Raw genomic sequence first — 13,271 nt, forward strand, 5'->3', positions numbered from 1 at the left:
GTTCAAGGTTATCCTCAGCTACATAATGGACTCAAGGCAGTCTTGGCTACTTAAGACTGTCTCAAAGGAGAAAAAAAAAAGATGGCGGCTCAGCAGGTAATATAACGCCTGCTGCCAAAGATGGAGGCCTGAGTTTGAGCTCTAGAAACAGAGGACAACTCCTGCAAGCTGTCTTCTGACCTCCACACACACTTGCACAAGGGAAATAAGGTATGCATGGCTGACAGTTCCAGACACAGCTGAGGGGAGAAGGAAATACATCGTGGATGGATATTTTCTTTTTCACATCACTAAACATTGGTTTGCACGTTAGGTTCTGTAGAATCAAAGTTTCCCCAATTCCTACAACAGGTTAGATCTAAGTTAAGTCATTTTAAAGACATTTCCAAATTATACGGGTTAGGACCTTCACCACACAGACAAACCAGATGAAGGAAACTTGATGCTGACGTCACTGTCATGTTTCCGTGGGAACCTTTTGCAATGCTGTTGGCATCTCAGAAAGGAGGAGAAATGGTACCTCCCCTGAGAAAATCTCCCGGATTCCCTACGCTGGGTAATAGCTCATTCTCCGACAGTCCCTTGGTACCGCGTGCTTCAGCTATTACCTTACCACACATACTATTTCTTACCATAGGCACTCCTTATTTACACATCTCAGTCTCCCTACTCAAACTGTGTGCCTTTTGGGGACAAGGGGGAAACATATTGATTCTTGTGGTCCCGTGACAGTCCTGCAATAAAAGGAGTTTCAACCTATGAATATTTAATTAAGTGCCCACAGTGGGTCTCAGTGGACCACCGGAGGGACTGGGACCAAGACTCAGCCTTGCCCTAAATGCCCAAAGTTCCCAGTGTCAGTGAGAGCAGGTTCATAGCTATCCATGCAACGAGGGAGCCCAGAATGACCAGCCAAGGAACAGGCAGAGAGAGGCTGTGTGGGAATGAGAGGAAGGTAGGCCTCCAAGTATCCCCTTTCCCTTGGCGCCTCTCACACGTCACAGATATTCCTGGGACTCTGAGCCATGAAATCTTTTCAAAAGATTTCACCTTCTGGTCACTGCTTTCCCAAACATATTCTAAACATGAATTAGGCTCTGGACGCTTTGTCTTGTGTGGTACCATCAGGACTGTATCGATCTCTTGTTCACAGGGTCTGCATCCAAAGACTAGGGACAGAGAGATGGTTACGGCCCACAGGACGATGCTCCTATCATAAAAGGATTCCTTGTTTGACAAGGACAGCAGCCATGTAATTGTCTCCAGGACTTCCCATCCCAGGAGGTACCATGGGGGAGCATAAAGCAACCTGTGCTGGAGGGGTCACAGCAGGACCAAGGTGCAGCTCGAGGCTCTATACCAGGCCCGTCACTCCAGTCACACCCACAGCAGGCCGCCTAGGAGGAACAGTGGCTCCTCCCCTTTCTTGTCTAGTCTCCACGCACACTTCACTATCTGGGGAACTGGTTACAACTTCTAACATGCACAACCCCACAGAGTTAAAAATATATGAAAACTATGAGTCAGCCAGGCTCTGATAACTCGAGCCGCATCTTCTCGGGAAGCCACCCAGGGGGAGAGCCCACGTGCTGGATCCAGTTAGCGCTGGAAGGCAGCCTCCCATCTGCTCACCACGTGTGTTGGTGGCCATGTCAGCCACTTTCTGAAAGGCGTCCAAGAAGGCAGCTGCTGCTACTACTGTTGTCCTGAAATGCAAACAGATAACAAAAGCGTGAGGAATGTCTCACTGGCAAAATCGTTGCACCTCTTAGGCTAAAACCTCTGCTACACCGGGAGCAGAAGCCTCCAGGGAAGCAGTCTAGGGGTAGACAGTGTTTTCTCCCTCGCACTCAACCGCAAAGATGGCCCGACTGCGGAATTACTGAGCAAAATTTCTACCCTAAAGAAGAAAATATTATTAAAGTGTAGACGGTACAGGTAACATCAGCCTTAGAATAGGGAAGTAATTTATGTGTACGTGAATTGGCAGGGAACCAAATCTTGGAGAGCAGAAAGTTCAACATTTTACTGCCAAAAAGAAAAAGAAAAAGAAAAGAAAAGAAAGAAAAAGAAAGGAAAAGAAAAGGAAAACCGAGACCACAAGTCGAAAGACATTTTAGAGGTCACTGGTTCATACAAGAGTGACTGATGCCCTGCCACTATGACTCAAGGCCCAGATTGACCCACTGCAACACTAGCTAGGCACAGCTTTGCTCCCTAAATCCTCAACTATACCAGACTAAAATACTGGGGTTTGGTTTCATTTGTTTTGTTTTGTCCGGCCCCGGGATGCTCTTTCAACTGCATCTTCTGAAGTCCTAAAAGCAACCAAGGGGAGAATTAAAGCTCAGTTCCTGCCTTGGGAATCTTCCTTAATTCTTACTCATTCCCATAAGCACAACCAGCTGGATGCACTGGTCACTCGGTGACTTAGGACACTGTGAACTGAGAAATGACCAGAGTCCCACCCAGGCTGCTCTGTGACAAACCAACAGAAGTCGCCTATCACTCGGGGACTTCAAAATGAACTCGAAGCCTGATGCAGTCTTCAAGTGTTTATTACATGACGCCAGTCTCTACTGAGTCTTCCTCCCAAGAAGGCAAAGTCACAACAAGAGAAGGACTTGAGAACAGAATTCAGAATATAGAAAAGGAAATGGTCTGTCTCAAACACAGCGACAGTGTCTGTGCAACGAAAGGTTTCTAGGAGGCTCTGAATATGGTCCTTTAAGCCAAATTTCAAAATCAGGTCTGAGAGTTTCTAGCAGATCAAGAATATATTCTGTTCAATTTTAAACAATCGTCCCCCTCCCCCTTCACACACATACATGAGCATACATTTGAAACATTTTTAAAGTGCTGACATCAAATGCAAACATTGAAAAAGTTATCTTTATCAGACATCCTGAGACTTATAAATAGCTCACTCTGACTTACGATTAATATCTGACAAGCTGGCTTGATTTATTTATTCTCATTCAACTCAATGCCAATCAACCATATTTTATGAGCCAGCGGCAGACAAAGCCTTGTCCGTTACAGTCACTGGAGTAGACTTCTACTGCAAACTAGGACGATGGTCAATTTTGAGGAATTAAGAGCTTTTAAATGACTGTCACACTGCAGTTTCTGACAGCACAAAGGTCATCTTGGCCCTTTCTTTGAGCACACAGAAAAAAAGGAACCACCAAGAGCTAACAGGATAATTCAGCTTAAACACTCCAAGACAGATAGACGTGCCGCTTCTGCAGTGGTAACTGCAGCCTTTCTCCAAGACTCAAAATTAAACTCTCAGTTTGATAAACTGACAAAGAAATGGCCCCTGATCTCAGAAGACCTAGATTGGGGACATGGTGGGGACAGGTGCTGAGAAGTCTACCTTGACTTTTACTTTCTGCGTTCAAGACAGGCAGTGAGCTCAGTACTTCAGGCTCCACCATTCTCACCAGCTAAAGGCAAGGAGAACAACTTTTCTCCAAGCCCACGCTGACAGCCCCTCAAACAATCAGAGGCTGGACAAGAAAAGGAAGGGGAAACTTAAATGCTTTAGTTCAGGGGGAGACCTCCTACAGGAGGGACGCTAACCTATGTGAGATGAGCCCAGTGGATGACAAATGGCTAGGAGGCCAGGGTAGCCCCATGACAGGAGGCCGGTGAAGCCTTCAGAAGAAGACCCAGACATGGCCCAATGAGCTCAGAAATCGAGGAGACAGCCAAGGACTCGATAACTGGAGAAGGTATATATCCAGGGTCTGATGTCTACTTGGGGGTCACATAAAAGGCTGCAAACACACCCCCCCCAACTAAAGCTGAAGGAAACCCACGTGCTCTGGCCAAGTTCTATACTACAGAGGAGCCACGTGCCTGTAGGCAACAGCTCTGAGCAGCAGCCCTGCATAGGCTAAGACATGACAAGTCACCCTCCCTTGTCTGTCTATCAGGGGTGGCTCTTTTTCCCAGAACACCCCTACCTCCTGCCCCACTGCTCTGCCCTCTCACCCAGTCTCATCTGTCTCAATCTCGCCATCGAAGACTATCCAAACGGTCCTTTTCAAGTGGCCCATGCTTCCTGGGGTATCCACCAAGCGCAGCCCAGACGTATCTCTGCTCACACTGACTTCGGGAAGGGTGGAGCTGCAACCTGTGAGCATCTCGTCTATCACAGCAACAATAACGAAACAGGCACACTGGGCCACGTGGGGCTCTTAGAGAAAATCCTAGCACGCACACTGTGTGAGCAGCTTCTCGAGATACAACCTTCAAACTGTAAAACGTACTTCTAAGTGTCTAAGGGTCTATCTCCATGGCTTCTAGTAAATGTAGACTTGGACAGCCATCTTCAAATCCCAACGTGAGAACATTTCCACCGTCTCAAAGACTCCTGTCCCTCATCCGTAGTAAGTTCCCTTTAAACCCCTGGCCCAGCCTCCCGCTGCTGAGCTCATCCTTATGTAAATGGAATTGTGTACCAATGTACACTGAGATTTTAAACTCTGTGTGTGGAGGACAATACAGGTGGATGAGAACGAACTTGGGACTCTGGAACCTGACCGCTCCTGTTTATCTCTGTTTCTGTCACCAGTGGCTTCTCTATGAACAGGCTGTTACCTGTGCCTCAGCTTCCAGATCAGGAGAACTGAAACCTGTGCTTAACCTTGTGCGGCTGAGATTTCCCACCAAGTTCACATGCGCCTGGCACACAGTGGGTGCCACGTAAACATTGCCCACGATTACTCTATGGAATCAAACTCTGAAAACTCCTAGGGCAGGAGGCAGAGCAGACTTAAGTTCGAATTCACTGAGGTTGGGGGGTAGGGCAGGATACTGTGAATTGACACAGCTCTACGCCGTGCCTGTTACTGTTACAAGCTTCTCTATGTGTGACGCTTCTAAATTTAGGCCAGATGTGTGTGCCGGTCCCCCTCCCTCTGTCTTGCCTGAGGATGTCGCCTTTTTCTGTAGAACACGTGTGTCTACTTACCGAAGCTGGGACTGAAGCTTCCCTGCTTTGTTTATGAAGTCTTCCCAAACTGGATAGCTCCCCTACGACAGAACAAAGCCAGCAATCAGTCACAGTGTGGTGAGTCAAGCGCCCGATTCCAACCACGCAAGGAACAATCCGCAGATGTGATCTTCCTCCGTAGGGTTCTTTCATATATACACCCTGGACAGGCAATGGCTGTGGAACTGTTTCGGATACGCCCTGTCCCTATAATCTTGCAAATAACCATGGACACGGACAGGAACTAGCTTTGCAAGCCAACACCTACACCTTGGAGTCTGCATTATGTACACGGTGGGTCCAAATTTTAAAAATATAGAACGTGCCCAGCAGTGGTGGTGCATGCCTTTTATCTCAGCACTTGGGAGACAGAGGCAGGCAGATCTCTGTGAGTTTGAGGCCAGCCTCATCTACAGAGTGCGTTTCAAAACAGCCAGGGCTAAACAGAAAAACCCTGTCTTGAAAAGAAAAAAAAGCCCAGAACACACACAGCTCTATCCTGGGTCACCTGTGCATACAACATGGCTCTGTCTATTCTCTTTGTCACAGAGCCAGATGACTGAAACCTCTCCTTAGGACAGGTGACTATCGGGGTTGGGGATTTAGCTCAGTGGTAGAGCGCTTGCCTAGGAAGCGCAAGGCCCTGGGTTCGGTCCCCAGCTCCGAAAAAAAGAACCAAAAATAAAAAAATAAAAAAATAAAAATAAAGGACAGGTGACTATCGAGAAGTAGTATCAGCCTATCAGAATCCTAAGGCTCAAAAATAACCTAAAGATAGCCTCCCAGCTGATGTTTAACCCCGGCATCTGTGTGCACTATGGCAACAGGTGGTTTCCCAGCAAACTTCAGCAAGGGCTCATCCCACGCCCGGGCTGCCTATGTCAAGCCATCTGTCCATAGCGTTCACACGGCTCTAGGTCTAACCTTCCAGAAGTCCTTAGGATCAACACTGATAATCTTTGATAATCTGATAATCTATACTGAACTCTGAAGTCCAACCGTGCTTCACCAAGGGACCCCACCACACAGACCCTCCATAACCTAGAGCACAGCGTGTCTCTTCCTCCTGAGTACAGTACTAAGACACAAATGAGTAGGTTCTGTTCTGAGCAGGGCAAGCCAGCATGCAGCCTGCCACCTCCCTCCCCGTACATATTACATATTTATTGAGATGAGGCGGCATCCACCAAGACGTGACTCCAAACGAACCCAGTAGAGATAAATCACGGTGGGGACGTGTTATCTATCACTGAATCATTCACCTGGGGGTCACAACGGTAGGCTTCTTGACAAAGTAAAAATAGTATTGTGCCGCCTCTTGTTTTTGTTGCTAAGAGGAGCAAGGTCGGGAGTGGGAGGGATTAAATTAACCACTGCTGAGCCCAAACTGTCTAAAGGTGCAGTGGAGCGAAACCATGCTATCACGGCTGCCATGGAGTGTTTCCTCCTAACCTCGCTGCTGTCTCTTGGCCTCGGCACTCCCAGCACTCTGGTTGTGTGGATCTCTGCTGTGGTGCTGGCCTATACCTCAAAGGATGGCAGGCCATCATTGGCCTCTGCCTACTCCCGAAATACCAGAAGCCACCAAGCCTTTGTTATGACCAATGGAACTATGTGTAGACACTGTCAGATATCCTATGGAGGCAAAGCCAGCCCTGGTTACGAACCAGTCTTAAGACACACCTGAAAACCTAGTTCTCTGGGAAAGAAGACAGTCTAGCTGCTTGTTCCAAGATGTTTCTTCAGTCACTTCCTTCCAATACTTAAAAGGGTTTTATTTTGAAACTTACATACATAAGACTTAACACCTTGTTAAAAATTACCCATGTATATATTTCTGTAGCCATCAACTCTGTCTGAAACGTGCAGAGGGGATACATGTGAAGCTGTCTTATTAAAATGGGTTGCTTCTGAGAGCGAAGATTTGGACCGATATATTGCTTTTTTTTTTCTTTGTACTTTCCTCTACGGAATGTTGTTTTGCTTTGTTTTTATAAGGGTCATGTATCACTTTAATGAAAACAATAAAGTCATTACATTAAAAAAATTTAAGACCAAATTAGAGGTTCTGGCAACAGTTAGACCATGAATTTCCTACCAGCCTTGCAGTCTGGTTTGCATATGCTGCTAGCTCAAGCCCAGCTGCTCCTCTATGGTGCATCTGGGACCCACTTGGTCTCTTCTCTGCCATTTGCTCCCACAGAAAGCTAAGCTGCACCAGGGCTCTTGGTAAAGTCCCTTTGGCAGCTACATCTGAGTCATGGCAACCAACATCTAGGTTCTTGACACGGTTCTTGAAACATGGCCCTTATCCTGTGTTTGAGCCCTGGGGGTGTCTTCAACCCAACCACAGAACTCAGTATAATAAATGAACTTGTCATGGTAGTGCACAATTATAATCCCAGCACTTGGAGTTAAAGGCCAGCCCTGGTTACTCAGCAAACTCAAGGCTAGTCCTGAACTACAAAAAATGATGTCTCAAAAAAAAAAGTGAACTGGAAAGATAGCAAGCAAGCAGGAGGAACTGAGTTGGACCCCTCAGAATGCACATAAAAATTCAGGGCATGGAGGTATGTGCTTGGAATACCAGCACTGAAGAGGCAGAAACTGTCAGATCCCAGGGACTTGTTGGCCAGCCATTCTAGTTTATCCAGTGAATGCTCAACCAATGAGAAACCTCGTCTGCAACAAAGTAGACAGCATTCCTGAGAATGATACCTTAGGATGTCCTCTGGCCCACCTACATACACACACTACATACACTACACACACACACACACACACACACACACACACACACACACACACAGGTATACATACACGCTCAAGGAAGCAACAGAGGGAAAGGAAGGGGATGGCAAGGAGAGGGGGGGAAGACAAGAAAGTGACAGATGATGGATGGATGGATGGATGGATGGATGGATGGATGGATGGATGGATGGATGCATAGGTAGGTGGGTGGGTAGGTGGGTGGGTGGGTAGGTGGGTGAGTGGGCGGGCAGGCAGACAGGCAGACAGACAGACAGACCAACCAATCTATCTTGAGGGTGCTCCAGCCTCCACTATGGTCTCATCAGAACACCATAAAGATCTATTCTGACCCCTCCATATTCACTACTTCTCTATCAAACCTGTAGGGGACTACTCTACCCTGTAACTAGAGTTCAGTTAACTCTGAGACCTATGGCAGGCCACTAGGGTTCTGTCCTGACAGACGTACCTTCCAGGAGCACTGAAGATAGAAACTCATTACTGTCTGCCTAGCCAGACCCTCTTTCTCATCCACAAGCCCTGAGAAGAAGCTCCTGGAGAAAACAGGCCATGTACCAGCCTTCTTCTAGCTGGAGGCACCACTGTCATCTATAATATAAAGCAGGATTCGAGATTAGTCCTTACCCACCCAAGCGCCTAGTCGATCAAGACTTTGAGTCAATCAGGCCAGGGGTGGTTCTTTATGCCTATAATCCAGTATCTGGAAACCAGTTAAGGGTACTAGGCTAGTCTTGGCCATGATGACTTTGAGGACACCCTGGGCTACATTATCTTGTGACAACATGCTGGATTAGCCAGAGGCATGGGCCTATCACCTAAACTCTGGCAAAGCCAGGCCAGTCATTTACTAGGAGAAATCACTGGACCCTTGGGAGCCCATTTCCCTATAATAATAATAATTAAAACAGCTCAGCCACATCACTGCCTTTGGTTAAGATCAGGTATAAGACAATTCCACCACCCTTAGGAGCAGCACCGCTTATTAACACTGAAAGACCGTGGGAGAGGAATAGAGAAGAGAGTTCCTGGGAACCACCTGGATTGATCCTTACTAGTTCCCCCATTTGCTGTGTGATGTCAGTCATTGGATGTCCGCATGGACACACCGTTAACTCACAGGTTGATCTGGGGAATGCATGAGGTCATAGTAGCACTGAGAAGACACCTGCACTCCTGGCTAACACGGGCATCAGCCCACGTGTCAATCAACTGCTGGTGGGTCACAGACGGTGTGCATCTGCAACACGGACTACTGTTCATCCTGTCAGAGACAGCCCAGATGAAACTAGAGTGTAGGATTAGAGGAAACAAGCTAGACACAGGAAGACAAACCCCATATGCTCTTTGTTAGCATTCTGTCTAAGCTCTGCCCCACGGTTACCTGGCAACAGCCAGGTACGCCTGACTCACTATAAAAGGGGGTGCTTGCCCCCTCCTCACTCTCTTGTTCTTAGTCTTTCTCCATTCCCTTCCCCTCTCTGTCCCCATTCCCTTTCCCCCTCTCTCTCCACATGATCATGGCCAGCCTCTATTTCTCTAATCTCTTTCTGACTTTGTCTCTACTACCCTCTCAACTCCCCTCCCCGTGCCCTGAATAAACTCTATTCTATACTATACCATTGTGTTTCCCCTCAGGTGGAAAGGATGCCTCAGCATGGGCCGGCAGGGGCATCCCCTTCCCCATACCTCACCACACATCCGCCAAAACATATCCCCCCTCTGTTTATCTTTTTATAAACACATCACTCTTACCAAAGTGGAACCTGAAACAGTGGAATCTGATCCAATGGTGGGAGGAAGGGGGATATGGATGGGGTTGGTCAAGGATATTCAATTATAATTAAGTAGGAGGGAAATAGAGCTAGAAGACAGTCAAGGGACTGCCAGGAGCTATGGGGAGTGGCTGCACTGGGGCAAAAAATAGGGATTTATGGCTAAGAGGGAGTTTCTCTCTTGGGTGATGAAAGTGCTCAAAAACTGTGTGGTAGGGGTTGTGCAACTCTAAGAACATACTACAAACCAACTGTCTATCCACTTTCAACGGGCACATTATAAGATTTGTACATGCTATCTCAGAAAAGCTGTACAAATAAATAAATAAGGTCACACCTAAAGGGACTCATTGCGGTGACTGGCACACAGACAGGGACGTGTTTGAGAAGATGGCTATCGGCATTTGCAGACTCTGAGAGAGCTCCCTCAGGGTGCTCACTGGGAGCCACACGGCAAACCAGCTAGCTGTGCAGGCTGGGATCCCTCATTCCTGGTCCCAGTGCAGAAGCAGCCAAGGTGGGAGGCAAGAGGTGGCTCAAGATATATTGACCTTATTTGGGAAGAACAGACCAAGGCAGCTACAGTGTCTACAGTGTCAGCAGGTTTGTCAGTGTATCCTAAACAGACTCCGAGGTACTCAGCCCAAGCCAAGAGCAGTGTGCCTAGGAACTGGAATAGCTATAGCCACTTACAAAAGTCATGTAGGATGGAAATACAGCCCGCTCAGTGGTAGTGTGTGCCCCGCCTGTGTAAAGCCCTAAGTTTAATTCCCAGGGCTTGGGGGAAGGTGGGGAGGATCTGCACCTATCTGGAACCTCACTTCAATTGTTCCTAAATTAGAAAAGGAAAGAAGGGGGGAAGGAGTGTACCCTTCCTCATCAAGGGATATAGCACACAGCCTCCCACATACAAACGCCCACCCAGCCAGGAGAAGGCTGCCAAAAGCGGCTCTCTCCTGTCTCCTGATCTAATGCTATGCGATGATCCATCAGAGCATCAAACCCACCCATTTTAGGCAGTCTGCAATTTAATGGAGTCTTAAAAAAAAAAAGATTCTAAGAACATAAAACAGAAACTTGGTTATTAGGAAATGGGGGAGGGTGTGAATAATACTCAAACTTGAAAACAAGGTAGTAGCAGGTTGCACCGTACTTTTTTAATGTTTCTTTCGGGGAAATAGTTTCTACCCACCTAAAAGGAGCCTTACTATAAAAGCCAAAGGTGTGGAGGATGTGTGCAAGGAAGAAGAACCTGTAGAGAGTTTTCTAAAAGCCTTGGGGGTTGTTTACTACTGGGAGACTTGAGGAAGGTGGTAGGCAGGCTTCAGAAGGCCCTGGATGCACTCAGAACCCTTTGCAAAGCAATGCCAACCCAGCCCTCCATTCAGTCTGCACCATGCAGCCTCAGGAAGATGATCCTGGGTCCCAAGTGTTTTCACAGGTGTCCTGCGCACAGTGGAAAAAAACCCTTGAGGAATGTCTCCCAGAGCTGTGGGAAGGACGTGCCCACGCCCACTCGCCATGGGGCTCATCGGAGAACACATGAAGGTTTCAGAACTACAGAGACACCACAATCAAAGAAAACCAGACTCCACCCAGCACCCAAAGTCACAGGCAAAATCAGACCCTCCTCCCCAGCAGCCCCTTGAGGCCTTGCCGAAGTGGGGAAGGAGCTTTTAGAAGCCTTAAATACTAAACTCAGATTACACCAGCATTAAAAAAGGAGGGAGCACCCTGCCTAAGGAAAGGAAAACCCATTTATTCACCAAAACACACCAGACAGGAGAAGGGGTCTCTCCTGATCACATAACTTCATGTGGCCCCCTCGTGGGGTTCACGCTCCAAACACTACCCAACAGCTACCCTCTCTTCAGAAGTCCAGGGTGGAGGCTGGAGCTCAGCAATCCTACGAGCTTCACTCACTGCCCAACACAAATGTTGCTTCCTCCAGAACATTCTCTGCCATACTCCCTCATCCCCCACCCTCCTGTCTTAGCTGTGTCCATTCCCTCCGCTTAGTACATCATGTGATTCATCTCTGAGCCACGACCCAGGGTCTCCCCCTTCTAAACCACGAGGCAAGGACTTTGCGGACACAGCTGACAGGGGGTAAAGATCCCAGGGGACACTGAGGTACTACAATTTTGCTGAATAGGAGCAAAACCGGGCAGGATGGACAAGGTCGCTGAGGCCAGCCTTCAAGGGCAAAGTCCGCAGCTGAACCGCAAACGGGACAGCAGAGGGAGCCAGGGTGACCCTTGTTCAGATGACAGATGACATCAATTCCAAGCTGGCCAGGTGATTTGCAAACCTGCTTCACTGGTCACATGCGTGGGGGCAACCTGCGCCCTTCGTGAAAGACAAGAGAATAGAACCCGATTCTTCCTTGTTTAGGGAGAAGCCTTCCTAAAATTCTCCTTCACCTTAGAGAATTTGGTGGGCACTAGCTAATCCATAAATGGCTTCTCCACATCCACCTTGGAGTCAGAGTCCTTCTCGCCTTCCTCCTCTACCTCCACTTGTCCCGAGCCAGGAGCCATGCAGTCACCCAATGTGGGAGCAGAACACAGAAGTCACTCTGGCCTCCCTTGATTCTGTTCCATATTAAACAAGGAATGGCTTCCCACCCTCAGAAGACAAACCGTGTAACCCCCTGGCCTCCTAAGGCTAGTTACTGGTGCTCGCTCGATAATAATGTACCAACTGCTTCTCCCATACTGGTCCCACTGTGACAGTTGAGATCAAGGGACAGCTGAGGGAATTCGATAGCACAGTGACACTCAAGGGACACAGGAGGGCAGAGACTGTGGTTAGAAAACCCACAACGTGTAAGAGGAGCCAGGGGAACCAGAGGGGACCCTCACGAGGAGTTCAGTTGAGAAGAAAATGAGGATTAGTGGGGTCTGGCTGTAGGGAACTGGGGTCCAGCTCAAAGACCCTTGTCCTGCCCAGAAGGAGTCAGACAGAGGCTGGCTTACTAGCAGTCACGGCTAAGACAATGCAAGGCAGGTAGGACCTGATAGGTCCTGGATTCTTTTGGAGGAAATCACAGGTGACAGCCGTGTCAGGCATCAGCACTTTCTAAACAGTTGCTAGGCACCAGATATCTGTCTGTATCCGCACTTCCCAAGCCTTAACTGATGGACCCGACCCTGGAGGTTTGGCAAAAATGCAGACTTTGCTGTCCTTGCTCTGAAGAGGGACCTGAGAGATGGCATGTATAACCTGAGGCTGCTGACTGCATTGAACACTCCCTGAGGAGTCCATCCTCAATGCGTTCGCATTATGTATCCACAGCAAGGCTTGTGCTGCTTCTGTTTCGAATGTGAGGAAACCGAGGCACAGACACACAAAGAAAGGTTAAAAACTATCTGATGCCAGATCTGACTACAGGGACGACAGTTTCCAGGGACTCCGAGCAGCCACGGGGAAAGGCGGTGACTCAGCCTACTTCAGATGTGTCCTACAGGAGGCAAGGCAGAGCAGAGGCACGGCTCTGGAGCCACACTGACAGAATGCTGAGGCCCAGGGAGAAGTGTACGTCACCCTAGAAACGGTCAGGACAGCTGTGGAAACCCCTCTGTACAGAGAAAAGCCTGAACCACATAGGAACGCTCGCTCGCAGCCGCTTGGACGAATGTGAGTGATTCTATCTCGTCCTCGGATTTTCCATGGGCACTGGAATGGATCTCGGAGCTGGTCATTACTCAGAGCTTCATGGGTCC

General features: G+C 48.3%; 1 protein-coding gene across 12 annotated transcripts in view; it reads right to left on the bottom strand.

Annotated features, from left to right (window-relative positions):
* The window catches only part of Mtss1 (MTSS I-BAR domain containing 1), a 139,217-nt gene that overhangs the window by 110,119 nt on the left and 15,827 nt on the right, over window positions 1-13,271 (bottom strand). For all 12 annotated transcript variants that reach the window (XM_063263852.1, XM_063263849.1, XM_063263846.1 and 9 more), the window contains 2 exons: window positions 4,982-5,043; window positions 1,633-1,706 (listed from right to left, as the gene is read on the bottom strand). In XM_063263852.1, coding sequence (XP_063119922.1) covers window positions 1,633-1,706; window positions 4,982-5,043 — 136 coding nt within the window. The remainder of the gene's footprint in view (window positions 1-1,632; window positions 1,707-4,981; window positions 5,044-13,271) is intronic.

This window comes from Rattus norvegicus, chromosome 7 (assembly GCF_036323735.1).
Source record: "Rattus norvegicus strain BN/NHsdMcwi chromosome 7, GRCr8, whole genome shotgun sequence".
In the NCBI taxonomy this organism is placed as follows: Eukaryota; Metazoa; Chordata; class Mammalia; order Rodentia; family Muridae; genus Rattus; species Rattus norvegicus.